This window comes from Adiantum capillus-veneris, chromosome 14 (genome assembly GCF_014529385.1).
Source record: "Adiantum capillus-veneris isolate H3 chromosome 14, ASM1452938v2, whole genome shotgun sequence".
Classification (NCBI taxonomy): Eukaryota; Viridiplantae; Streptophyta; class Polypodiopsida; order Polypodiales; family Pteridaceae; genus Adiantum; species Adiantum capillus-veneris.
Genome location: NC_140944.1, coordinates 16,657,089 through 16,681,535, shown reverse-complemented (window position 1 = coordinate 16,681,535; position 24,447 = coordinate 16,657,089). Strand labels below are relative to the sequence as shown.

At 42.6% G+C, this 24,447-nt stretch overlaps 1 protein-coding gene across 1 annotated transcript; it reads right to left on the bottom strand.

The window, feature by feature from the left end:
• Positions 1 to 6,593: 6,593 nt before the first annotated feature.
• Positions 6,594 to 7,219, bottom strand: LOC147441966 (uncharacterized). The gene has a single exon (XM_086529551.1). The coding sequence runs from the start codon at positions 7,138 to 7,140 to the stop codon at positions 6,802 to 6,804; it is 339 nt and encodes a 112-aa protein (XP_086385677.1). The 5' UTR covers positions 7,141 to 7,219; the 3' UTR covers positions 6,594 to 6,801.
• Between the last annotated feature and the right edge of the window lie 17,228 nt (positions 7,220 to 24,447).

Genomic DNA, 24,447 nt, shown 5'->3' with positions numbered 1-24,447 from the left:
CGAGTGTGTGTAAACCTCAAAAAGGTGAATGCAGCAACCATAAGGGATAATTATCCCTTGCCAATTACAGAACATGTCCTTGAGCGAGTGGTCGGGAAACGGGCTTATTCCTTTTTGGATGGGTTTTCAGGATACAACCAATTGGCAATAGCAAGGGAGGATCAACACAAAATAGCTTTTGCCACAGAATGGGAGATTTATGCATATCGAGTTATGCCATTTGGCTTAACAAATGCATCAGTCACTTTCCAGAGGTTAATGACTCACGCTTTCAAGGAATACCTAAGAATATTCTTAGAAATTTACATGGATGACCTGTGTGTGCACTCTCTTCTGCGAGAGGAACATATTGACCATTTGCAAAAGGTCTTTGAAAAGTGCAGAACATATCGAATCTGTCTAAACCCGGAAAAGTGTGTATTTATGGTTAAGCAAGGACGAATCTTAGGACACATTGTCTCAAGAAACGGCATAACCACAGACCTGGACAAAGTCAAAGTCATTGTAGACCTGCCCAGGCCTACTAATGCAAAACAAGTGCAATCCTTTATGGGGCACTGTGGATATTATCGAAGATTCATTTACATGTATGCGGTTATCGCACAACCTCTGTATCGTTTGCTAGTCAATTTTGAATGGACCAATGAGTGTGAAACTTCATTCCAAAGGCTGAAGGAAAACCTTATATCTGCAACAGTGCTAAAGGCACCAGATTGGGACAAGATATTCCATGTGCACATTGATGCTGCAGCATATGCCATTGGAAGCATTCTAGCTCAACCTGGAGACGAAACAATGGATTTTCCAGTTTTCTATGCGAGCCGACAGTTAAACAGTGTAGAAAAGAACTACACAACCACCGAGAGGGAAGGGTTAGGAATGATTTATGCTGTAAAGAAATTTCGGCATTATTTTCTTGCAAAAAAAATTGTGTTTTTCACGGATCATCAAGCTCTTTTATACCTAGTAAATAAACCTTGCAATACAGCTAGAATTTGACGTCACAGTGGTGGTCAAAAAGGGGAAAACCCATCTGCGAGCTAATCATCTTTCAAGAATACACAACGGGGAAGCTCCTCAAGGGGTAGATGATGACATACCAGATGCTTATCTTTTCAACATTGAAATGGTACCCAAATGGTCTCAGGAAATAGTTAGCATTCTCTCCTTTGGAAGTGAGTTTGATAATACAGGATGTAGATCCAAACAGCGAACAATTCAACAAACAAAAAACTTCCAGTTGATAGCAAGACAGCTGTATCATCTTGAATCTGACCTAATCCTACGATTATGTATAAATCCGGATGAATTCGAGTGCTACCGGTGCAATTGCCACAACATTTACTTGGGCAATGATGAAAGGCACCCCAAAGATAATCAACTATGCGGCATACATACATGACAGCCTGGTGAAAATGGGATACAAAAAGCCAACCTACATAGTGCCAGGAGAAATGATAACCAAGGTAGTTTATGAAGCACTACACGCCAAGGGAAGGTGGCCTGACCCCCCATCTCAGAATGACTGGCTAAGGGTAAAGGAAGACAAAGAAGACGAGCCACAAAGAGCACCAAGGGTGGCTACAAGGTTGAAGAGCAAGAGAAAAATCCAGAACCTGAACCCAAGGAAGAGGCCAAGCCTGGCATCTGAGAAAAAAGAGCTTGAGGAAGCATATTATGCATTTTTGGACCTGCTAGCTGCAGGCTATACAAGGGAAGAAGCCACCATAGACGCATTCGACTTGGCAAGGACAGGAAGTAAAGAACAAATGCCAGGCATCCGGCTAGTTGAACTTAAGGAAATTGCTACCGACACGGTAGACCTACACCCGCCCTCGAATGATTGGGATGTGGTGATGACAATGCTAGCTGGAATAAGGGCACAATCTGTGGCATCAGACGAAGAATTAATAACTCTAAAGGCCACTGAAGTAAAGACCAAGATGGAAAGAGATCTACTGCAGGCAAAAAGCCAAGGACAAAAAGAAAGAGAAGCTGACCTCCAGGCCAGCTTGGCCACTGCTCTACAAAACTGCCAAGCAAAGGAAGAAGCAAATGAGGTAGCGGCAAAAAGATTGCAAGCAGCTGAAGAAGAGTGCCTGCAACTCAGCAAGTCATTGTGAGATGCAGAAAAAGAAAAGGATAATCTGACACTCTAGCTAGCAGAGGAAACTAAAGAAGTAGAGGCCTTGAGGAATGCTAAGAAAAAGGCGGAAATAGAACAAGAAGCAAGCCTAGATGAAGTCCTTGAGCTCAAGGACCAATTAAAAGTCAAAGATCAAACCATCCAGAGGCTGAGAGCATCACCTGCTAGAGTTAGAGCTACAAGCTCGACTCAGATTATTTTGGAGAGTCAAATGTATGAAGAGCAGATGTAAGAACTCCAAAAGGAGTTGACTCTTGAGAAGAAGCAGAGGGTAATCATGGCTAAAGGTTCTATCGCAATGCAAACCAGATTGGAGGACATCCAGCCCTACAAGAAGAATTGGAGAGCATGAAGATAAAGCTCGAGGAGGCCGAAAAGGTAAATCCTGAACTCAATGACCTCCTCGTGACTATGGGCGGAGAAGCCGAAGCGGAGAAGCAGACACTCCTCAAGCAATTGAGGAGTTGAAAGGCCGGCAACAAGCAGAAGCAGAGAGCTCAGGGCCTTTTACCTGCCAATGAGGGAATCAACCTCAACAATGTGGCAGATCCTGTGGACACACCCATGCCAGAGGAACGCATAGCAGGCTCCTCTCAAGAGCCCCAGGATCTAACACAAGAAGAGGAGGAAAAAATTGCGAAAACCAATAGAGGAAGAGCTCAGAGAAAGCACAAAAGAGGCTTTGGAATGGGAACAGAGGGTTTTCAAATCAATGACAATTCAAAAAATTGACGCCAACAATCTCAGGCGTGAATGGATTCAACCCTCTCTCCCATATCCATTTCTGAAGTATGAGGCAGCAACAATAAATAAGCGAATCAGAGAAGAGCCAACAGTCCCTCTCTACAACGCAGACACCTTGAGGCCAGAAGGAGTAAAGCTGATAGTGGACTCTCAGCCCAAGTGGAGGAAGGCTTGGCTTACCAAGTACCCGCAGTACCTAATACACTTGGTAGAAGCACCTAAACACATAAGAGACAACCTCAGCTTATGTCCTCTACCAAGGGTTAGGACGTGGAAAGCACACGAAATCTTACAGAGAAGCCAACCCACTTGGCTGAACTACCCAAAGCTGCCAAGCATGAAGGCAGATGAGAGAATAAGTGTACAATACATGGTGAAAACCCTAACGGGCGCCATCACGTTGTTCACTAGCTCACCTAACATTACATGCATTATGATGAGAAAGATCTGCAGAACCATCTTAGCAGTGTTTGAAACCTTCAAGCTAGGACAGGTGACTAACAGCATATTCTTCTTCCAGGACACATACAGATGTGCTTATGATATGTCAGGTCAGCCTTCCAAGGAGGTGATACATGCGTTGTATCAAAGAATCACGTTTCTCCCATCCTATCACCTCCAGGCGTTTGAAGAAGCATTCTACATGGGATTCTTCACCATGCATACAGATATCTTTGGACCAACAATGCTAAACCTACATGCACCGTACGAATCACTGCCAAAGATGAGGGAGACCATAAGGTGAAGCACAGGATCAAGGCCATGTCGGGGACAACATGAACAAGGAGGGGGGGGATGTTAGAAGCTGGACACACCCCACGACATCCAACTACTCGGCGGATTATTATTTTTTGTAATTAGTCATTCATTGAGGAAAACCCGAATTTTCACCTTGTAAATATTGGGACTTATAGAAGTTTCCAAATTGTATCCCAGTTTTGATAGTTAGAAGAAGTAGATGGATGATTTTGGAACTTTAGGGTTTGAGAAGTTGTAAGGTATATATATCACTTTTTGACATTAATGAAAAACCTTTTGTCATTTTAAACAAGTTTAAGTTTGTGAGTGAGCGTACTGTGTACGTGAGAGAGAGTGTGAGCTTTGTCTTGACGCTACGTGTGCTACGGTGGTCGGAATCGAGTGCAGAGAAGTGCAGCGTGTTGCCCCCGACTAGAGCTACGAGCCGATACCAACATTGAGTGCGTACGGCCCGGCTTTGGGAGCTCCTTCTACGAGCTTCATCGATTGTTTGGGTGAGCATACGTTATCTGATTTCGCATTGCAGCATATCCACGCGTTCACATTGAGTAGAGCTACACATTAGGCACTTCAGATTTCGAAAACAAAAACCTGCAGATTTCGGCCAGACATCCTACGTGTTTCTGCACCGGGTGTTTTGGGTCGTGATTTTGGTTCATAGACCTTAAGGAGAGTGGCCTATAGGTATTAGTAGGGTCTCCTTCAAGCTCTATGGTGTTTCGGAAGTGTTTGATAGGTGTTCGGCTCTAGCAAGCGTTGTAGGAAGCATCCTCTTTTGTTCTCTTGAAGACTGTGACTTAGACAATTGGTAGGGGCCTCTGTAGGAATTAGTTAGGAGTCGGTCGAGCGTAGGTTGACACCTTATGCTTGCTTCCACACGCCTGCAGGTCGAGCTTCGTCCTTAGCTAACATTACTTGTTAGGTGAGTTCTTGCTGTGCTTACGTCCGTCAGAGCGTACCCATCCAACACATGGGTATCGATGCAGCTAGTTGAGTACTGGTACTGCTCTCCTTATGAAGCTTGCATTTTCCTTTTTCCTCTAGAGAACTTGTGCATTTGCTTTTGACTTTGCAATTTGAGCCAAACAAATTGATGGTTTCCTTGAGAGCTTCACCCATGCATAAGATGCTAATGGAGAACTGGTTGATCTGCTATCCATAGTGTCGATAGTTGGTGTTGGTCATCAATGTCCGGACTCTCGAGCAACGGGGTGTCATCTTGCCGATTCAAGCCTTGGCAAGCCGTGGACCTCCTCCTTGTGCGATTCAAGAGTTTCCAAACCTTCTAGCTCCGAAGCCCTCCAAAGGTGGTGTATCATTGCAAGGAACCAAAAGAATCCCTCAAGGGTGCTTATCAAAGATCTCATGCCGAGGGTACGCCATTTTCCCATAATTTGAGCTTTGTGTCCTCCTCCACTGCGTTTCAGAACGCTCTTGCAACACCCTCAAAGTAGTGTTTCAAGAAGCAAGCCCAAAATGTATGGTGAAGCTTGTAGCATTTCAGACTGGCCGCCATTGAAGTCGTAGCCAGCTACACAGTCGCATTGTGCTCCTTAGCCTAGAGCAAATTTTAGCATCTCAAAACACTGTAGCGAGGCTAGGTATCAACTGCTGCTACTTTACGTGGGTTCCCCTCCCTTGCTATCAATGAGCACATAGCTTTGATACCATGTCAAAGTCGTCGATGCAAAAGCATACATGCAAAAGTGTAGGAAGGCGATCCCATATATGAATGCACTAGTCTAAGGGCACATTTGCATGTGGGTTATAAACAAGTGGGTCATTTGACAAATTTCTTTCTATGCCTGCTACCCTTCCATCTTGAGTTGGCTGCAATACTACTATAAGAATGGCTTGTGAACTACATAATCACCCAGCCTCTATTGATCAGGATGCTATCGTTGTTGATCTTTTTGTTGGCACAGATGGTGGTCGGCTTTATATTGTATCACCATGTGATGTTTGAGATGGATCAACATCTTTGTAAAAGATTGTTGGAAGCCACTTGCTGTGCAGGGTCACTTGAGCAAGACAAGTGCTATTACACTCTCTTGATCTCTTAATGGTGTGCTTCTCCCATTGTGATGGATTATTTTGTACAAGGGGACATTGTCGAAAGCATCATAAGATCTGAGAGTCAATCCAACAAAAGGGCTTAGGGGAGCTTAGAGCGATTGTCATGTGGTTTGGGCCACACATTTCTCTCCAATGATCTCCCCGCATCATTTGTGAAAATTGACCCGTTGAAGATTGCAATGTAATGGAAGCAGAGTAGCTCTCCTATTGTGTATTCATTGTCTCTACCTCTCTCACTCTATATATATATGTGTTGTGAGGAATTCACGAATTCCCTCCATGAAAAAGAGCTACAGTCCATTATAAGTAGGGGACACAAATATGGTTACCTTGCATGATTTAGATGAGACTAGTTTACATGTATATATATTGGGACTTTGCTTTTCTAGTAGTAGAGGTGGGTTGCTATGTGTGGCATAGTTTTGAGCTTATTCATATAGCTATTGAGCACTTCAAGTTCTTCTGGAAAGCATGTTGGGCGGGGGGGGGGGGGGGGGGGGGGGGGGTTTCTAATTTGTGGCTCTGATATAATAATTAGGGGGGCAGCTTGTGACTTGCAAGCATAATCAAATGTAATTAATTAGGAGCACGCATAATCCCCACTTGATTAATTAGAAGAAGAGAGGGAGGCATAAAAAATATACACAAGGTAGTCGTACACTTCACTGAGAGAAAATGCTGTTGACATTCTAAGTGCAAGTTAAATTGGGTTCTGCAATGGCAATATCCATGACAGAATGTGGATGTTTTGATAGACGACAGAAGACTTGTTCACTCATTTTAGCAAACCTTAAGACGATTGACGAACCCAATTAATTAAGAAAGCGTTAAGGCACCAAATTCATTAATCATGATGATTTGTCTTGTAGTACAAAAAAATTAGGGCTTTGTTACACCCATCCGCTAATTATTGATCTGTTTAAAATGACGTTGTCCCTTCATTATATGCATGTGAGCTTAGAATTAGAGATACAGAGGCTTAACATCAAAAGATTATACAGCGACATGCGTCAACAATAAGGGTGATGCAGAGAGGGCCACCAGCGCTTGGCCTGTAATCATAGTGTTAAAGTTTTTCAAGCAGAAGCGCCTGCTGGCCTATAATTGAAAGCCAAGTTTCTTTGCAAGAAGCGGCCGACGACGTGTTGCTGGGGGCCTTGCATGTCGGCAAACATTTGCGCGGAAGCAGCAGGAGGTGCCTGCAAACAAGCAGCCGTGACGGCGGCGGGAGAGAAGTAGTGCTCATGGCCCCCAAAGGGAGCGCCGTTTGCAGAGAGAGAGCAACTCATGATGTGGAAACCAGACGCTGCGGGGAAAGAGGTACATTCGGCCTGCTGCTGTTCATGCCGCGCCACCTTAATGCAGCTTCTGTGGTAGATTTGTTCTTCTTCCTCTGCTGCGTAGAATCGCTTCATCACGTAGAGCTGTCAATGATGCACAGCAGATACCGGTTGTCGGCTAGGTCGATGTCGATGTCGATGTCGATGATGCAGATCGCAGATATGCGATGATGCATTATATGCGTTGGCACGTTTGTTATATAGAGCTGGGAAATTTCCGCGTCAAAATGAAAAGCACCCACGGTCAAAATGCAAGCCAAACAAGCTTTTGGGAAATTTCCGCGTTAAAATGAAAAGCACCCACGTCCCACAAGAAGTTTTGGACAGATTCTCACAATAATTCCCACATTATGACTTAACGCAACATCACGAGCTTGTGTGAGAGAGGCATGGCATACCTAGCTAGGTACGATTGGGGGCGGGGGACCGCCGGCCCGGAGGTCCCCCGCCCCCAATAGAACCTAGCTAGGTATGCGGTGCCTCCTGAGCAGAAGCTCATGATGTTATGCATTGTATGAAAAACACTGAAAAAGTATCCCTTTTTCTACATGAGAAAATTTCTAAATCTTCTTGTGACAGAGTTACGACAAAATAGAGAATAGTGTCCCAATACATTTGGTCAAGGTGAAGTCGCCCACCTAGATGGTTGGCCAAAAAGGACATTGCCATCCAAAAAAGACATAGAATGTGAACAAAAGTAACCTTTGCCCCCTGTTTAAGTTTACACATGTTTCTCGTCTTGGTAACGATACATGCACAGGCATGTTGGTTAGTGCTTGCAACAATGGCGAGGTAGCAGGTTTCAAACCGATTGATTTGCAACACGGTACTATCCCTAATATATTCACCATTGATCCTCGCACTAATCCCACAATTCAACATGAGAAACTTTATTCTTGGAATCCTTGTCATCGTGGAAAAGCATCCCAAGCCAGTTTATGGACGAATGGAATAGCCCATTGTCGGTGGCCAAAAGATTTCCTTCAAACTCGGTATCTTTGTGTCTCAATCCACGGCTCTACCCACTACCTTGACCTGTGTGAATTTGAAAAGAGACTACGATCACCACATGATATCAATTAAAAGCAGCGGCCCCCAAAATCTTATTTAACCATTGCCAACCGGCCCGGATTTGTACTTGCGCGAGGGCAAGCGCCCCATCATTAGCCACTTCCCAACATTGCACCATGTGCCCTTTAGTGCCTAGCATCATAGTGCACCAAAGCCTTCAAAAACTAGTATGGTCAAATTTTGGTATTCTTAGCGCTCTCTATATAATGTTGTCAAAGTAAGGGCATGCATGGGATGGATATGGATAGGGTTCTCTGATTAACATCTCTTCATTTCCAAGTCGTCTCATTGAATAGATCTTTGAAATTTCATAGGATTTCTCTCGAAACATCACAAAATCTCATTTTCCCTTGTGTGTGTGTGTGTGTGTTTCTAGGAGACAAACAGTTAACAAAGGATCCTTTTCCATCCCTATGTTGGCAGATAGGATGGCCGTGTGATGCAATGAGGCAGATGGAATTTGACATAGTGCTACTGATGCAATTTGGCTCATTAGTAGTGACCAATTTTGAAAGTTGAATGCATCATATAGGGTGCCAAACATTTTGGAGCAATGCATCATTCAGGGTCATTGCCCAATTTTCCAAAGTTGAATACATCATAGAGGGTCCCATACATTTTGGAGCAACCAGTAGCCATTACAAAAGCTTAGGTGGAGGGAGGTTGAATGAATGCAATGAACTTAAAATTGAACTCTAAAACAAAACTCTACATCGTGGAAAAACTTTGTAACGTTCATCCAAGGAGTCTTTATTCAACCTAGGGTAGTAGCTGATAACGATCCTACATCAAGCATCCTGAGACATGTGACTTAATGTGTAAAAGAAATCCCACTTATGATGATTCATCTAACAAAGTGAAGGAGAGTGTTAGATCAGATTTTGGATTGAGCATACTACGTACATGTTTGCGAATTAAAAGATAATTGTTGGAAATGAATTGGCACAAAAGATTACCTCAACCATTCCATGCGCTTGATGAATGTAAGATATGAAAAGCTTTCAATCTTATTATCATAATTTCTATGTACCATTTACAAGTATAATAGAAAAAACTATTACGAAAAAAAAGTAATGCTGCATGTCTTGAAATTCAAAAGAAGCTAGCATAACACCGAAATATATGGCCAAAAACTCATCATTATCTTTTTTCATATAGCTCTACACCTACGAGAAATTAAAATGATTACATATCAATAATAAAAAAGGACACTATGTGGGAGTTAAAAAGGATACCATAGCAAAGCATCCACTACCCCAAAGGCAGTACCACCATTTTCCTTATGAAACTCTAACCTCCTGAAGAAAGTACCAACCATCATAATAATTGCTTGTCAATCATATTGCATGAGGACCATGACTTTACTTTTGATCATAAGTACAGACACTCCCACCAAATAGGAATAAAAACACACAAGAAAATTAGCATGGTTTGCTACATTTCGTAATTCCCATATACTTGACTCATACTTCACTCCTCACGATGATACCACTAAACATTATGACATCCTAATTTCCATCCACTATAATATTCTTTAACACTAGTTTGGTAACCTACCAGGACATAAAAGTGTCCTTTTAGAATTTAGGAAAAAAAATTTACTCATAGTATATGTGCGAATTTTCCAAAATCCTTACATGAGATTCAAGCTAAGGACCCATTCCAATTTTGAAAAATAAGTAACATGCCTATCTCTTGATTTCTTGTTCATGACAAGCTTCCAAAGCCAAGGTAGTGCTACATTTTACCAAAAATAACATACTTTCATGGTTACCCCCATGGTACACCATATATAAAATTGTTCATGCTACAAACCTATTTTTCCCATGAACTTGAATGGATTCCTAGTCTTAGTATATGACTACTATAGACACAAAATTTATTAAACTATGTAGAAATAGATTAAAAAAGTGGTATTTTTTGCATTCTACTGACCTATCCTTCGTTTTTGCTTGCCGACACTCATATTATGCACTATATAACCTGTCTATTGATAACATAGCTTGGTACTTCACCCTCATATTGACACCCAAAAACTATCAAAGACATGCAAACATGTCTTATTAATTATGACTATTCTAGATACAACCACAAGACACAAAAACTGCGAGAATGAAAAAATTGAGTTCCACATTGTGGCCATCCTAGCCTCCTTGAAAAATAGCTACTTATACCCAAATTGGGTTTGTATGCTGAAGTATGGACCTAAGCTAGAAGTTGACAACGTTCATTGAATGTAATGACCAATTTCAAAATGAGCGCGATTTTGGTAAAGTGGAATTTTCTTTTCGACTTTGTATTTTTAGCTCTTTGGGGTATTAGGTTACCCAAAACTCATGAAAGAAACCTTACATAGTCATGAGACTTTATGCACAATCAAAACTACCTTCCTTTGTAAAGCATACACATATCCAAAAAATTCATGAAAGTGTAAAATTTCTCCCTAAATCCACATGGAAAATTTTTAATAATTATGCAATAACTTTGAATAAATACGCTTATCATGACTTAGAAGCATTGAAAAACCTTTAAAATGGCAAAGACTAATTATGCAACACCCTAGAGGCCACTTAGGGATGTTCTAGGGTGGTCTATGGCCAATTTTATGGACAATGGTAAAAAACAACACACTTTTTTGGGGACACTTTAGGTTGGAAAATCCTTGTCAAAAGACAATTTGTTAGAGCCAAAATCAATAGCTTTAAAAAAACTCCAAGTTTTTTTCAGCTCATAAGCTATCTTTGTGAATATCATACATTCAAAAACCAAATTAGCATCTCCTACAATATTTTTAGGAAATTGTGTGGTTAACAGGACATAAAAGTGTCCAAGGACATAAAATTGTTATGTTACCAATCAGCAGCAGGCAGCAGCAATAGGAAGTGCTTGCAAACAAGCAGCCGTGATGGCGGTGGGAGAGAAGTACTGCTCATGGCCCCCAAAGGGAGCGCCGTTTGCAGAGAGAGAGCAACTCATGATGTAGAAAGCAGACGCTGTGGGGAAAGCGGCACATTAGGCCTACTGCTGTTGCCGCGCCACCTTAATGCAGCTTCTGTGGTAGATTTGTTCTTCTTCCTCTGATGCATAGCAGATATCGGTTGTCGGCTAGGTCGATGTCGATGATGTAGATCGCAGATATGCGTTGGCACGTTTCTTATATAGAGCTGGGAAATTTCCACGTCAAAATGAAAGGCACCCACGTTCGAAATGGAAGCGAAAAAGAAAAGGCAACGTGTTTCCCATCTTGGGGTTTAATCGTTACCCTCTCGTGTGTGTGAATTTAGCTTTTCACATCACATCTTGTCAATCTAATCCTACAAAGTACCCCCTCGCATGGAGGTCCCTCTGTCCTGCCCTCCACACTATCTCGCACGGGTGGCCTTAAATGGGATCTACGGTTGAGGTGGTTCAGACCGTCAGATGCACATTTGTAAATTTGGGCCATTTGGTAAATTCGGGGAGAAAAGTAAATTCGATAGGCTTGTTAATTCGGGGCAGTCCGCGCCCATGTCCTGAGCCCGCGACGTCCCCACTGCAAGCCATGTGCACTAACCACTACACCTGCATGCATTCGTTGAAATATAGGGGATTCGAGTACGTCATATTGTAAATGTGGACCGATTAGTAATTTTGGGGCAAATTTATAAATTCGGGAAGACTAGTAAATTCGGGGAAACAGTCAAATTTGACGGTCCACGATTGGCGCGCCCCGGGTTTTCCTCCTCCACCATTGATCCCATTTGAGCATGCCCGTGTGATATAGTGATGAGGCTGTCCTGCCCTAAGAGAGTTACGACAAAATAGAGAATAGTGTCCCAATACATTTGGTCAAGGTGAAGTCACTAAGGGAGGGAAGACATTAAGCCCACCTGGATGGCATGCCAAAAAGGACACAGAGAAGCAATGGGCAGTAGAATGTGAACAAAAGTAACCTTTGACCCCTGTTTAAGTTTACACATGTTTCTCGTCTTGGTAACGATACATCCACATGCATGTTGGTTAGTGCTTGCAACAATGGCGAGATAATAGGTTTCAAAGCGACCAATTTGCAACAGAGTACTATCCCTAATATTTTCACCATTGATCCTCGCACTGATCCCACAATTCAACATGAGAAAGTTAATTCTTGGAATTCTTGTCATTGTGGAAAAGCAACCCAAGCCAGTTTGTGGACGAATGGAATAGCCCATTGTCGGTGACCAAAAGATTTCCTCACTTTCCTTCAAACTCGTCACCTTTGTGTCTCGATCCACGGCTCTACCCACTACCTTGACTTGTGTGAATTTGAAAAGAGACTACGATCACCACATGATATCAATTTAAATTAGTGGTCCCCAAAATCTTATTTAACCATTGCCAACCGGCCCGGATTTGTACTTGCACAAGGGCAAGCGCCCCATCATTAGCCACTTCCCAACTCTGCACCATGTGCTTTTTAGTGCCTAGCATCACAGTGCACCAAAGCCTTCAAAAACTAGTATGGTCAAATTTTGGGATTCTTAGTGCTCTCTATATAATGTTGTCAAAGTAAGGGCATGCATGGGATGGACATGGGTAGGGTTCTCTGATTAACATCTCTTCATTTCCAAGTCATGTCATTGAATAGATCTTTGAGATTTTATAGGATTTCTCCCGAAACATCAAAAATATTTATTTTCCCTTGTGTGTGTGTGTTTCTAGGACAAGAACGATTAACAAAGGCTCCTTTTCCATCCCTATGTTGGCAGATAGATGGTCATGTGATGCAATGAGGCAGATGGAAGTTGACATAGTGTTACTGATGCAATTTGGCGCATTATTAGTGACCAATTTTAAAAGTTGAATGCATCATATAGGGTCCCAAACATTTTGCAGCAATGCATCATTCAGGGTCATTGCCCAGTTTTTCAAAGTCGAATGCATCATACAGGGTCCCAAACATTTTGGAGCAAACAGTAGCCATTACAAAATCTTAGGTAGAGGGAGGTTGAATGAATGCAGTGAGCTTAAATTGAACTCGAAAACAAAGGGTTATCCTGAAAAGGATGAACTTCTTGCAATGACGAGGTATGCAGCAAAAGCAAAATGTAAGTATTTATTAAGAAGGACACGATAGAGAACAGTTTCCAATAGATTTGGTCAAGATTAAGATGTTAAGGGGGGGAAGACAAGAATGAAATCATCCTTGATGAACGCATTTTGCAATGCTCAGATGACTTTTTGGGTCACTCCCAAGGGTTTTTCTTATCCCTACACTAATTAGAGCTGGGCTACAAGCTTTGAAGTCTCCTACATCATCATATGAGAAACACGTTCAACATGCTTGTGTATGGATTGATGAGATCCTTACTAGAGATCTTTGCCTACATAGTGGCAAAACATTGTAACGTTGTGAAGGATTTGGGGGTGGCCTCTATAACACCTCCATACTCACCATATATATGAAGAAAAGTAAAGTAGCTCTCACAAGAGGATAGGATCCAATCTCCACTCACAAACAGACTCACCCTTGCATGCACAAAACCCCGCCTACACTCGACTAGCTTCCCTCTATATTGTCATAGCCCTAGCTATGATCAATTGCAGTCAAGGAAGCAAAAAAGGAACTAAATTTTGGGGAAAAAAACCAATAAAAACAAAGAAAAATCTATGCACTTTTGTTCATAAACACCATACCCTCACACCATCTCAGCAGCCCTTCCATATGCAGGAAGGGGCTCCATAGTTGCTCCCAACCATGTACACAAACCCATCAAAAACCATGCCAATCATGAGTTATACAAAAACTCATGATGCTCAGCCAAAAAAATCAGAAAAAACCATGGAAAACATGGGGAAACAACCTCCCATTCACAACAATAAGAAGGGGCTTTCACTGCCAAACCTGAGTAGCAGGCACATGCGTACAAGAGAGCTCCACTTCACGCAGCTTCCATCACCAAAACGAGAGAAGAGGGGTGAAAGTGCAGAGGTCACCACCCATGTTCATGGCCTTCTTGATGAGAGACACACTCTCCAATCAAGGCTCCAGGCCCTCATACACACACATGAGTACCTCCACTACACAACCCCCATGCACCACTGCAGACTGCAGCAAGAGAGGCTTTCTTCTTCACAGCTGAAAACTCCCACTCACTCATGACCCCAAGCTGATAAAAGTTCATTTTTTCTTCATATTTTTAAAGCACTTACTCACACTTTGAAGTCTCGACACTTCTATGTACAAAAACAGCAGAACTATGTACCCCGCACAACTGGCACGCATGCGTAGAGACAGCTGGCACACACCACCTTTGTACACTTTGTACAAGCATGATTTATTAACATCCAAGGCCCCCAAAAGCATGAAAAAATGTATCTCAAATACTTTGGGGTGGTCCGCACCATTTTGCCAAAACACGTCACATATTGCCCCCCCAACAAGCATGGAACACTTTCAAGTGTTTCATGTGCATACTTTCACATCATTGTAAACATTCTCCTATTTTTCATGCCATAAAAGACCCAAAATATAAGATGAGAGCTAAAAATAACATAGATTATCTTACCATCCACCTCCATGTTGCATCCAATAAACATATGCATAACATAGTAGGAGCTTCTCCCACCGAAGCAAAATCCCATATGCTATTGACACGAGACATTTGTCTTTTCCCTCTATCATACACATAATTTTTCATTGAATCCAAGCCAAAAATTTCATGCTTCAACTCATACAAATCATTGATTTCAAATATATCCATCAAAGCTTCTACATTCTCAACCATAATTTGTCTAATCAAGACATTCAAAGTGTCATTGCATGCCAAACCACAAAAGAGTACTTTCTCTTGCCCATCACTATTAAGACCATAAGGCATGCCATCATCCAGCTTGGAAAGCATATCAAAGGCACTAGCACAAAGCATATGACCATCCATATCATCAAGATTTTCAAAGCAAAGACCCTCTTTCATTAGCCTCAAAGCTTCCTCTAATATGCTCTCGTGGTTGACATTAGAGCTTCCAACAACAAGTAGCTCACCAAGCAAGTCACTAACATATATACCATCATCAAGGACCACATCATCATGCAAAAATTTAGGCTGAAAATCAACAATCAAAGCATCCAAGTCATTACGTTTAAGCTCAACATGGGACTCCATAGAACCTTGTGCAACACAACCGTCCGCATGATCAACAACCATATGCATATCATGAAACATGTCACAAGTGGAAACAAAGTCTTGGATATCAGTCACCTCATCCTCACCAATGGGTTCTTTGGTGAAACTAAATGAATCCATATTGACCTCATTAACATCCAAGTGATAATCCAAATCACCAAAAGCATTTACATCATCATTGGCAACCATAGGCAACTCATCAAACAACCTAGGAGTAGAGGCATAGTCTTCATCATCAACCACAAGAGTAGCATGAGATTCTTGTAGACCATGAAACTCAACCACATCAGCATCCTCATACTCAAGAGGAGAGTCTATACAACCCACATCACATACATCTTCCATTGTAGATGCTCCCACAACTTTGCATACCAAAGCATTTTCATCAAATAAGCCATTTGTAGACACATAAGCTCCATCCACATCAACATCACTCTTTACCATGGGATTCAAACCATTTTCCAAAGCACAAGAATCAGCATCTCGAACATCAAGAGAAGAATCCATAGAATTGTATATGTCTACATCATAAGCATTCACCACATGTATGTCATTTTCTTCCACGTGATCACATGCTGCTACATTTGCATGCTTTGTTTCCTCCTCATCAATAGAAAGTGGCTTCTCAAGTTCATGGCCATTTTCAACAACTTTATACAATAAATCAATCAAATGCATATCCTCTATCTTCGGTGGTGCATCCAAACCTACCATAAGCCTTATCTTCCTCTCTTTGTTGTAGGCAACATGTAGTGCTTCTTTCATGCTTTTTGGATTCTTCAATTCCACATGTGAACGCAAGGTAGGTTTCAACTTGCTTATTAACATTTTCAACCTCTCAAATTGCATGTGTGTACCATGTAACTCTTTCACTGACATCACATTAGCATACTTCACACACTTTTCCCATTGCATCCATACATCATTGAACCTCTTCCAAAAGCAAGAAACAAACTCATCTTCGCGCATAGATAAGCTCTTCACCCTTGACCAAGCTTCATTTGGAGTTGGCATCACTACATATCTTTGAAGAAATAATTCTTCCAAGAGTGACCAACAACTCTTATTTGCATCATTCAAGCTCTTATACCACACATAAGCATCACCCTCAAGCAAGAGAGGAAACATACGCAACCATTCTGCTTCACAATCATTTCCTGTCAGTAAACATTGCAATTGTACCTGTCTCAAGAACCTTCTCGGGTCCTTATCATCTTCACCTATAAAACTTGGAGAACTCATGAAAACAACTTACAAATAGAAGGCTGAGCTTGACTCCAGGGAAAGTCTCAACCGGAGAGCCAAAATAGATCCTCAGAAAGGGGGCACCAAAACATGTGAAGGATTTGGGGGTGGCCTCTATAACACCTCCATACTCACAAGATATATGAGGAAAAGTAAAGTAGCTCTCACAAGAGGATAGGATCTAGTCTCCACTCACAAACACACTCACCCTTGCATGCACAAAACCCCGCCTACACTCGACTAGCTTCCCTCTATACTGTCATAGCCCTAGCTATGATCAATTGAAGTCAAGGAAGCAAAAAAGGCACTAAATTTTGGGAAAACAAACCAATGAAAACCAAGGATAATCTCTGCACTTTTGTTCATAAACACCATATCCTCACACCATCTCAGCAGACCTTGCATATGCAAGAAGGGGCTCCATAGTCGCTCCCAACCATGTACACAAACCCATCAAAAACCATGCCAATCATGAGTTATACAAAAAATCATGATTCTCAGTCAAAAAACTCAGAAAAAACCATGGAAAACATGGGGAAACAACCTCCCATTCACAACAATAAGAAGGGGCTTTCACTGCCAAACCTGAGTAGTAGGCACACGCTGTGAGGAGTTTTTTTGAGCAAGGGATTGTGCATATGTACATACACATGCATGGTGCATCGAATAAAGGATCACCCAATTTCCATAGCCAGGTGGTTACGTGGGGCCCACATGTGTACAGGTAGGACAGCATGTACATAGTGCATTGATTTTCACTATCACCAGTACCAGTATGTTTTTTCTACAATAATGAAGAGCTTATAGCGAGTAAAACTTCTCGAGGAAGCTATCTGCGGGCCGACGACATGAGGTAAGCAGGTGCGTCAGATGGCATCTAGTGACGTCAGGAGGGTGAACGGGGTCAATATTTGCAAGCGGATGAGGACGGACACAACGTGGGTGTTTTCTTGTGAGAGTTATGTAGAAAGGTCATCATTAGGACCACTTTCTGGGGCCACTTCACGTGGTGGCGAGATGCATTATTGGAAAAAAGTTGAGTGCCAGGTGTGCGAATGATGCAAAAAGGTGACAACTATGCACTGCGAGGTCAGTTTTTAGCCTGTTCGGGGTTCGTTTGAGGTCATCTAAAAGGCCAAGGGTGCCCAAGTAATAAAGCTAAGTGTGGGAACTGAAAAAACAGAGAGAAGGCCAGAAAAAACGTGGAGAAGAGAGGAGAAACAGCCGTAGCTGTGTTTTTGCTCATTTTGGAGCCTGTTTTGGCCGTAAACTGCTCATCCGAGGTCGGATTTGAGCACTTTGACATCGTAGCCTGGGGTTTTGGGCCGTTCCGAACGCGATGGCGCTGTCCATTTTGCCAAATTCCTCCCTCTTTTTCTACTGTTTTGGCTGTGTAAGTTTCTCCTATGAGCGAAGTTTCTGCTCCAGTTTGTGATTGTATCTGGTATCTTTTACCCATATTGTGTGAGCTGTTTGCCCCATTGGTGTTGGCCCAAGCTCATTTGTATCTAAACATCAGAAATTCTCCTCTTTTGAGCTGAGTTTTGGGTGTGTGTGTGTGTGTGTGTGTGTGTGTGTGTGGAGTGGGCAAGTGGATAGTCTCTCTCCTCTCACTCCAGAGGTGTGTTCCCTGTCTCGGCCAGGTGTGTTGTGTAAGCCGAGTGGTGCCCCATAGTGTGTGTGTGTATCTTCCCAAGAGTGTGTGTCGGGTCGTTATAGAGGCGCTGTGTGTGTTTTCATCCTGCTCACATTCTTTTGGCGCCCCCACGGAGGATCTTCTTCGAGTACCTTCTGCTTCGAGCTTCAAGCTTCGAGATTCGGGGCTACAGGTTACAGGTTACAGGTTATAGGGATAGGTACAGGTACAGGTACAGGTGATTCACACAGATACAGGTAGTTGGAGTATAGTGATATACTAGCAGTGATGTCACTTGCAGTTGTTGTGGGTATGCATCACTTGGCGCCTGTTTGAGCGCATTGTCTGCTGGATTGTACGTTACTTGTGGAAAATGCCATTGTACGTTACTTGTGGAAAATGCCATTGTACGCATTTGTGGAGCCATACTTGGTTGTATTTGGCAATCCCAGCCATTTCTGAGACTTGGTCTGGAAGATAGTCATTTCTGAGACTTGACTATATGCGATTTGCATTAGCCTTCGTGTGAGGGTCGATAGCGTGAGGTTTTTATTGAGTTGGGGGATTCTCAAATGTAGAGATCCTTTCGGTGATACAGGTAGCTGGAGCATCCTTTTTGTGACCTCGCCATAGGCTATGTACTAGTGAGTCCTACTTGATGCTCGGGTTCTATTGTTGATAGTTTATGCATACATATACAGTCTATATTTTGGGTTCCTACTGCTCTATTTCTGGGGAAACTCTGCCAAAATTTTTCCAAGTTATGATGGCTGGTTTTTTGGTCTTTTGAGCCATTTATGTTGTTATGCTGCTGAAATTTTGGCAAAATCAGAGATTAAGTCAGGTGTGCCTTCTTGGGAGCTTCATGGTTGGCTTTAATGGCTGATCAAAATGACCCTCAATTCACTCCATTTCATTTAACTCAAAGAATCCAGATAAATGTTCATGTGTCCAGGAAGATTTTTTTCCAGCAACGCATAGTCTTTATGTTCGGGCCAAGAAGATTACGAGAGATCTTGGAATGTCCTTTGCCTATTGTAATTCCGATGATCAACTATGAAAACTCATTTGATGTGCATGTGTTTGTCCTTATCTAAAGTTGAGCTCCATTGAAGTTTCTGGGGATTGGGTAGTCAAAAGTTTTGGGTTCTTGCACGTGTGTTCAAAGGGGTTCTCAAAGCATTGAAACTTGGGTAGCCATGGCTTTCTCTTATCCGGAGTTTCATGGAAGCAGTGATGAAGATGTGGAAGAATTTTTGGAAAAGATGGAGGTTGCCTGCATTAGCAATCAGATTCATGACCCTGCGCAGATGTTATGTCTTCTCAAAATTTGTTTGAAGAGTGATGCACGAGTCTGGTCCAACACATTTGAAGAGGAGTTGCGTGCAGTGGATCCACCTGTAAGATTGAGTTGGGACAATCTAAGGCATGGGTTGGAAGTGGAGTTTGTGAAGATAGAAGATCCTGACAAAGTGTGGCAAGAAGTACAAGGTTTGGTGCAAAAGGAAGGTGAGCCAGTAGATGCGTACATACGTAAGTTCTCATTGGCATGGGAGCGAATGTGCAAGTCCTTAGCACCACAGGTACCCCCGCTTGACATGATGAAGAAGGACAGGTTCTTAGCTGGTCTTTGGGAGAATATACGTTGGAGAGTGGAGCTAAAGAAGCCTAGGACATATGAAGATGCACTAGAGGTAGCAAGGAACAAAGAGTGGAAGTTGAGGAAAATGATCCAGTTAGGGGTGGAGTCTTTGCCCATGAGGTCTGAATTTCAGCCTATAGAGTCTTTACAAGGTCGCATGTCAGGGGTTCATCACGAACCAGTGGTTCCTGTTACTACTCAGGTTATGCCAGCAGTGGTCACTACAGCAGTGCAAGATGATGGGCTAAGGCAATACATGAGGCAAATGGTAGATTTGATGAAGAATCTCAGCCTAAACATGCTAGGTCAAGTGGGAAATAATCGAGGTCGAGGGAGGTTTGCAAATCAGCGAGGAGGTGAAGAAAGGCCTAGGAATGGTGTTGGACAAAGCAATGGTAGGTTTTGGAGGCAGACGCCCACATGTTATAATTGTGGAGAGTTGGATCACATCAGCCCGCAATGTGATAAGCCACGAAGGATGGAGGGAGACATGTATCCATTCCCAAGACAGGTGCTAACTAGGTCAAATTATTATGGCATCGAAATTAAGGGAGACGAAGGAACCAGTGGATTGACCCAGGAGGAAAAGGGAAAGACAAAAGTGCTAAGTGTAGTCACCTTGGAGAAGGCATCAACGCTAGAGGATACATTAGTGATGCCTATTGGGAAGAGGACCACAGAGGATAAGGAAGGAAGAAGTGCCCCAGGTCCTAGTAAGAATAAAGGAAAGAGCCATGAAGGCGAGGATGTCAAGGCCAAGAGGAAAAGGAGAGCTCGTCGAAAGTTTCATGTTTCAGATTTTCCACTAGGGGATGGGCAATTAAGCTATGACTTGAAGGAGGATCTGACGAGCAGGAAGGCAGATGTTACTTTTGGGCAGCTTATAGAGATGGTGCCTAAGCTAAAGCGACCGTGGAAGAGGATGGTTAACCCAATGGAGAAAGAGCCAGAGAGAGGTTCAGTAAAGGTGTTGGCAATGGATGAGCTACCAGACATTTGTCCAATAGTAGATGTGTGGCATAAAAGAAAAAATATGAGACAAGGTTATGTGGACAGCGGAGCCCAAATATGCGTCATAACACACTCATGCGTTGAGAAGATGGGTCTCATAGTGGCTGGGGTGTCAGGTTTTCGGATCAGATTGGCAAACCATCAAAAAGTAAAATGCTTGGGTGTTGTAAAGAGCTTAGAAGTGGAGGCATATGATGCAAAGGCAGTAATTGATTTTCATGTGATGCCAGCAGGGTTGGGAGCATATCCTATTATACTGGGAAGACCATGGTTACGTGTAGTGGGAGCTGTTCAAGATTGGCGACATGGTACGATTAGCCTCTATGGAAAGACAGGTACCAAGAAGCTTTATAATATGGACACAAGGAAACGATTAGAGGATCTTTATGAAGATGAGGATGAGTCTAGTGATGAAGACTCTTCCACGGTGACAGATGAGGACAGTGATAGCACTACCAGCAGTGATGAGGATGCTGATGTTGCATTTCTTTTGATGGACAAAGAAATCCAGAAGATTGGTTTAGTTGCATTTGCGAATGAGGTTGAAGATGAAAGTGAAGGGCCTTATGAAGTGATTGAAGGGCTGATGCAAACCAAGGTTGAGTTGTCAAAGAAGCAGGAATTGATGACACAAATGATCAGTGGAGACCTCTCAACTATGGAGAAGGATATATATTTGCACATGCTGGCTAGTTTTCCTGATTTGTTCATTACTTCATATGAAGAGATCAGAGGGTTCAAGGGCGAAGAGATGCATATAGAGATGAAAGAAGGTGCTAAGCCAGTGCGGCAAAGGCTAAGAAGGATGGGTCAAGAGCAAATGGAAGCCTTGTGAGAAGAGGTGGACAAGTTGTTGAAGGTAGGGTTCATAGTCCCTGTGGAGACCACAGAATGGGTGAGTCCAGTAGTAGTCAGTCCAAAGAAGGATGGAAAGTGGAGGATTTGTGTAGATTTTAAACCCTTAAATGCAGCCACTAAGAAGAACCCATATCCTCTTCCATTCATTGATCAGATCTTGGATTCAGTGGCCGCTATTGCTACACAGTGCTACCATTTGGGTTGTCAAATGGACCATCTTTCTATCAAGAAAGAGCAAATTGGGTGCTGGAACCATTCATTGGTAGTTGTGTTAAGGCTTTTATGGATGACTTCTGTGTCTACAGTAGCAGGGATGAACACCATGAGAAGTTGCAGATGGTATTAGCTCGATATGATGAATGTGGAGGACAACTAAACCCAAAGAAATGTCATCTAGCACAGCCAAGGGTGAAGTTGTTGGGCCACATGGTGTCAGAAAATGGCATTGAGGCTGATCCAGATAAGGTGAAGTCTATTACTCTTCTTCCATCACCTACGAGTACGAAGCAATTGGCAACCTTTATACAGAAAGTGAAGTACATGGCACGGTTTATTCCATTGTCTTCGCGGATTCTTTATCCATTACAGCAAGTGGAAAAGCATGATCCATTGCAATGGGATGACAAGTGTGAAGAAGTGTTTCAAGAGGTGAAAGAGGTGCTAGGGGGGTTGTCAACCATGCAGACTCCTGATTGGGAGAAAGTTTTTTATGTAAATTCATCAGTAGGGGATGATGCCATTGGAGCCATGCTATTGCAAAAGGGGAATGACAGCCATTATAAGAGGCCAGTGTATTGTGCAAGCTGAGTGAAGTTGGTAGCGGAGAGAAAGTTCTTGGAAGTAGAGCTAGTGATGGCCAGTGTAATATTTGCTTGTCGACGATTTTGTCATTACTTGCTACCACGACCTTTTGTTTTCTTGATGAGCTATTCTTTTTTGCCACAGTTAATTAATGTCACTAACATGTCAAATGTGTTGAAGAAATGGGTAATTGAGCTGCAAGAGTTTGAGTTCTCTTTTCTAGTGGAAGACAGTACAAGGGCTACCCTAGCTGATTTGTTGACCTACAAGGAGAATCCCCTTATTGTTAAGGAAGAGGTGGTGAGAAAGGTAGTTGAAGAAGTGCCACATATTAGCAATGCACATGTGTTGTTCTTTGATGGCTCATATAGAAAGAGCCATGATGCGGCTTCAGGGGGTATAGCACTTTATGATCCAGAGGGGAAGCTAGTATGCAAAAGAGGGTTCAAATTGGATGCACATAGTAACAATGAGGCTGAATATGCTACATTGGAAGCTGGATTACACATTTGTTTGAAGCATGGGGTTAGAAGGTTGAGCATAAAAGGTGATGCCTTGTTAGTTGTGAAGCAAGTGCTGGGTGTGTGGAAGAGCAAGAACACCGCATTGAAGGAAATGTGTTTCAGAATTAAAGGTCTGTTAAAAAAGTTTGAAGCATGGAGCATCAGACATATTGAACGTGCTCTAAATGGAGAGGCACATGAAGCAGCTCAAGGCATGATTGGGGAGCTATTTGTGTTGAGGACCACTTTACCTCTTTATCATGGCCGGGAAAGTTTGGCTCAAGAAGAGGAGTTTTTGCTAACAGGAATCATTCCAAAGGAGATTTAGAAGTCTAAAAAGTATGGCTTTGTGCGTAGAGCATACAGGTACAAATTGATTGGTGATGTCTTATACATGAAAGGGGTTGATCTCGTGTTGAGACCTGTACCTTGGTGGGAGGAGCTTTACAGAGTGTTGGAAGAGAATCATGAAGGCGCATGTGGTGTCCATTTTGCTCTAAAGATCACCTTGCATAAGATTTTGCAAGAGGGGTATGTATGGCCTAGTTTGCACAAGGATGTTCACCATTGGTGTAGGTCTTGCAATAGGTGTCAAGCATTTGGGAAGAGAGTGTTGAAGCCAGAGCTACGAAAAATCAATATGGCGTTTGATGTGTTTGAAAAGTGGGGGATTGATGCAATAGGCCCATTACCTATCACAAGCAGGGGCAAAAGCTATATTTTGACGGCAGTGGACTATCTTTCTAGATGGGCAAAGGCTATAGAAGTAAAACAGATCACTGCAAAGGATGTGGCAAAATTTGTGTATGATGAAATATGTTGCAAGTTTGGGGTGCCACTGGAGCTACTTTCAGATAAGGGACCTGGATTTCGAGCTAAACTGCTAGATTTTTTATGTGCAAAGATGAATATTAGGCACAAGCATACCACTCCTTATTACCCACAGTGTAATGGCTTAAATGAAAGATTCAATGGTGAGCTGGTACAGATTATTTCGAAAGTGACAGAGCACCAAGGAAAGAATTGGGATTTGGAATTGCCTAGTGCACTATGGGCTTACCGTACTTCGATGAGAACAGGTACAGGGTTTACTCCATTTCATTTGGTGTATGGAAAAGAAGCACTATTGCCTGTGGAAGTAGAGTTTCCTGCGGTCAAGATGTTAGAGAAGTTGCTTGGGCCGCCTAGTGATGCATTCGAAGAGAGGCTCTTACAGCTACAAGAGGTTCAGTTGGATAGGATGAGTGCATTGGAACATTATGGGCAGATGCAAGATAGGGCTTTGGAAAAGATAAATGAAAAGGTCAAAAGTAAGGGTATCAAGAAGCATGACTTGGTTTTGCGCTACAACAGTAAGCTGGACAACACCTTCCAAAAGAAGTTTCAAATTAAGTGGGAAGGCCCTTTCAAGGTAGTGGACTGTTTTCCAAATGGCACATATCAGTTGGCTAACTTGGATGGTGTTCTACA